Here is a 3,540-nt window from a genome sequence, read left to right on the forward strand (position 1 = left end):
AGTTATGACTTGTATTTACAATTTAGGCATTCCGTTTGAAGCTTCATTGTTTGTACTTGCTGTCTCATTCAGATATCTCATTAGAGTGTGATGACGACAACTAATAATAGAGAGCTGATAGATAAATAGGGACTCTTCTATTTACTTTAGAATGACAATATTTTATATATAAATCAAAGACTTGATGAGTATTATGTTATAATGTTTTTGATAGGAAATAATATTAATTAATATAAACTAAAAGAAAACGAAGGTTATATTATAACGAGTAATTAATATACCTCCATACTATAATGGCAATGGTTGTATAAAAATTGACAAAAGTTGTAGATGTATTAAACTTAAACTAATAGCTTTATTAATTTTGATACATATTTATATATAACGAAAAACATATTTATTTCTATTTAACGGTATGTGAGTATAAAAAGAATCCAATTATTTATCCTCTAGGAGCCACTTTAGTACAAACTCCAGAAAGGCACTTCAGAGGTTCTTTGCAGACAGCGGATGGAGTTTCACCGAGCTCCTTACTGTAGACCTTACACGCTGCTCCTTCGGCTGTAATAGTAAAATTACATGATTGTTCTAAATTCAAAAATTAAAAAAAAAATAACGATTACAATTACATACATACATCACTTACTTCATTATAGGTTATTTCTTTTACGTGTTGGACATTTAAAAATTTATATTCTATATTAATATTATAAAGCTAAAGAGTTTGTTTAGTTGAACGCGCCAATCTCATGAATTATTCATTAGAATTGAATAATTATTTTTGTGTTTGACAGAAAATTATGTATACTTAGATTATAATAAATTGCGTCAATCATTTCGATGTAACCCATTACATACTGTACTAGAAGTCAGATTAACCTAGAGTTTTTAAAAACAGATAAAAAATGAACTTAGCGGGATTTAAACCTGCGCCTTTTATTAACCATCCAAATGTTTTCTAAAAAGTATAAGTATAAGTGTGAAGTAATACTTTAAAAATGTAAAAAATAACATAGAGTTACTTATAATAAATAATTTATTAGAGTTACTTATGTATGTATATAAAGAGCTAGAATATATAATGAACGCAAATACTTACATAATAAACTGACGCAGGCAGGACAGCAAGCGCACTTTCCAGCGTGGTTTGCACGATATATTGAAGGAGGACGGCAACTGGAGGAGGCGACACGGACGGAGCACGGGTTTTGCTTGCAGTAGTTAGAGCCGCATACCAGGTCGCCATATGCCAGCGCCAGGACACACGCCATTATCGTTAAAATTAATGTTGTTTTCATTCTGAAATTAGATATTTACCTATTATGCTCTAATTTGAAATTAAATTTTATCCTAAATTTATGTTATGCTTGAAATGTTTTTTATAGCTTCACGCTATATCCCGCACACAGCAAATGTTAAGGTAGTAAAAGATGTTTTTCTTTAACTATGTTATTTACTCGTACATTAGACTTACGTAGTTGTTTATTTAACTAATTAATACCGATTTATGAAGTATATAGGAGTACATAACGAAATTGTAGTGATAAATAATTATCCGCTTTTTAGAAAAAAAAAATTACAGATCTAGCGTAAGACGGACGGTATTGATAAGATGAGTTTGCAAAAACAACGCAATCGGTGGAATTATCGAGCAGACAGAAGAGAAAGCCGACCGTGCTTAGAATAAACAATGTCATTTGGTACGTGGATGACAGCAAGATGTTCACCGTTTATACAAATCACTGAGAGAGTAATATTAAATAAGTTTTTATGAAGAGTTAACTTGGATAAAAATTTGAAAAGAACAGGAATACCTGTATTGTTTGTTTTATATATAATTGTAGACTATTTACTACGAAATTAATTTATTTTATTACTTACTTGTATTAGTAATATTTTTCTTGTTTTAGTAGTTTTAGTTGTATAGTCTTTTCTGAAGCCTTCAAACGAAATGCCAAGAGGAAAGCGGACTAATGCAATTATACGAATAATTTAAGATAACCCCGTCGATGTTTATGTTTATGCCTTAATGTCACGAACCCAAATCTGCATTATCTCGCATTTAGTAAGAACTTGGCGTAATTGGCCATTCTTGTTATTCGCATATTTTCTTCTGTATATTATTAATATAAAATACATAAAAATGTTGTGAATGTTCATAAAATACTTTTATAAGCTTCGCGCTGTATCTTATGCTAACCCATTGAATGAGTTATTTCTCAGGGAATCTAAAAACACTAATAAATTGTAAAAACCACGCAAAATACTGTTTCTTGAACATTTTATAAGCACAAATATCATATTTGTACTTAGAAAAAAAAAGCTCAATATCTTGATAATGGTGAAACTTCGGACCATATTACATGGAGCAAAAAAAGGTTGAAAATTACCTTTTATATATCACCTGTATCGGGTTGTCTATCGATCTATCAATCACCCTGTATAATACGAGTGAGTGACATTGGAGCCCGATCATGTAGACTTATGCCTAATGAACCTTACACCCTTCAGTGGATCAATAAATAAATTAACCATGACAATTTAATAGCATAGGAATAGCTTAAAAATACTCTTTTACGACGCAATTGAGATATTGGTTGTTAGAACTAAATCTTTTCTATTCGCCACATATTACGTCTGTTTTCCATTCAATTTTTTTTGTTCTTTGTTCGTTTTTTATTTGCTAAAAGTTGATACTAATAAAATTTATATGCTCTGTGTGATGCTGAACTCATTATTTTCACTTTATAAAATAAATATGTGACATATATGTATATTGTGTCATTTCAATTTCAGGTAAGAATATTTTCTTGTTTCATATTTTTTCGAGCGTCATTATCGGTAGTCGGGTATTAGTTTTTGGACTTATTTCATTTTATTCGTTAGATAAATTAAAAACAATAATAATTTTAAAAATATTATAAATACGGAGCTTCAGGTCAACCACTCGGCGCGTATCGGTTGCTATAGGTATGTACGTAACAAGTATAACGATAATATTTGAAAAATAAAATATAACAATACGTACGTGATAATACACTAGTCTATATTAATATAATAAAGCGGAAAAGTTTGTTTGTTTGCTTAAACTGTAAGACCAAAATGAATACTTATCATAGCAGAAATGGTTGGCGCTTGATGAGGGAGGCCTACGTTCAGCAGTGGACTTCGATAGGCTGATGAAAAAAAATCATAGCAGGATGTTAAAATAATTGATGAGAAATATAGAAGCTTATACTCGCTAAAATTAATAAAAAGAAATAATAATCAACAGCCTCGTAGTACATATACTACTTCCATATGAATCCTCTCAAAGTTCATGACGCCCATAGTTCAAAAGTCGATGAGAAGCCGCGTCGTGCTCATTATCGCGGCGGGGTATCAATTTTCTACAAATTTAGAACTTGAATATTAACATTGTTTTCGAGCTCCTTAGAAAATATTTTTTACAGAAATTTATTTAAAACGTGTATGATAAGGTAAATGAGCAACACTCTCCGCTTTATGGTCACAGACGCCCTTGCCTCTTCGCGTTTGATC

At 30.7% G+C, this 3,540-nt stretch overlaps 1 protein-coding gene across 1 annotated transcript; it reads right to left on the reverse strand.

The window, feature by feature from the left end:
- Positions 1-238: 238 nt before the first annotated feature.
- Positions 239-2,039, reverse strand: LOC146527763 (fungal protease inhibitor-1-like). The gene is made up of 3 exons (XM_085204598.1): positions 1,882-2,039; positions 1,100-1,299; positions 239-561 (listed from the first exon to the last, which is right to left on the reverse strand). Exons 2-3 carry the CDS (start codon positions 1,296-1,298, stop codon positions 443-445), a joined length of 318 nt encoding a protein of 105 aa, XP_085060724.1. The 5' UTR covers position 1,299; positions 1,882-2,039; the 3' UTR covers positions 239-442.
- Between the last annotated feature and the right edge of the window lie 1,501 nt (positions 2,040-3,540).

Source organism: Heliconius melpomene, chromosome 20 (assembly GCF_056956725.1).
Source record: "Heliconius melpomene rosina isolate 202511_hmr_F chromosome 20, ASM5695672v1, whole genome shotgun sequence".
NCBI lineage: Eukaryota > Metazoa > Arthropoda > Insecta > Lepidoptera > Nymphalidae > Heliconius > Heliconius melpomene.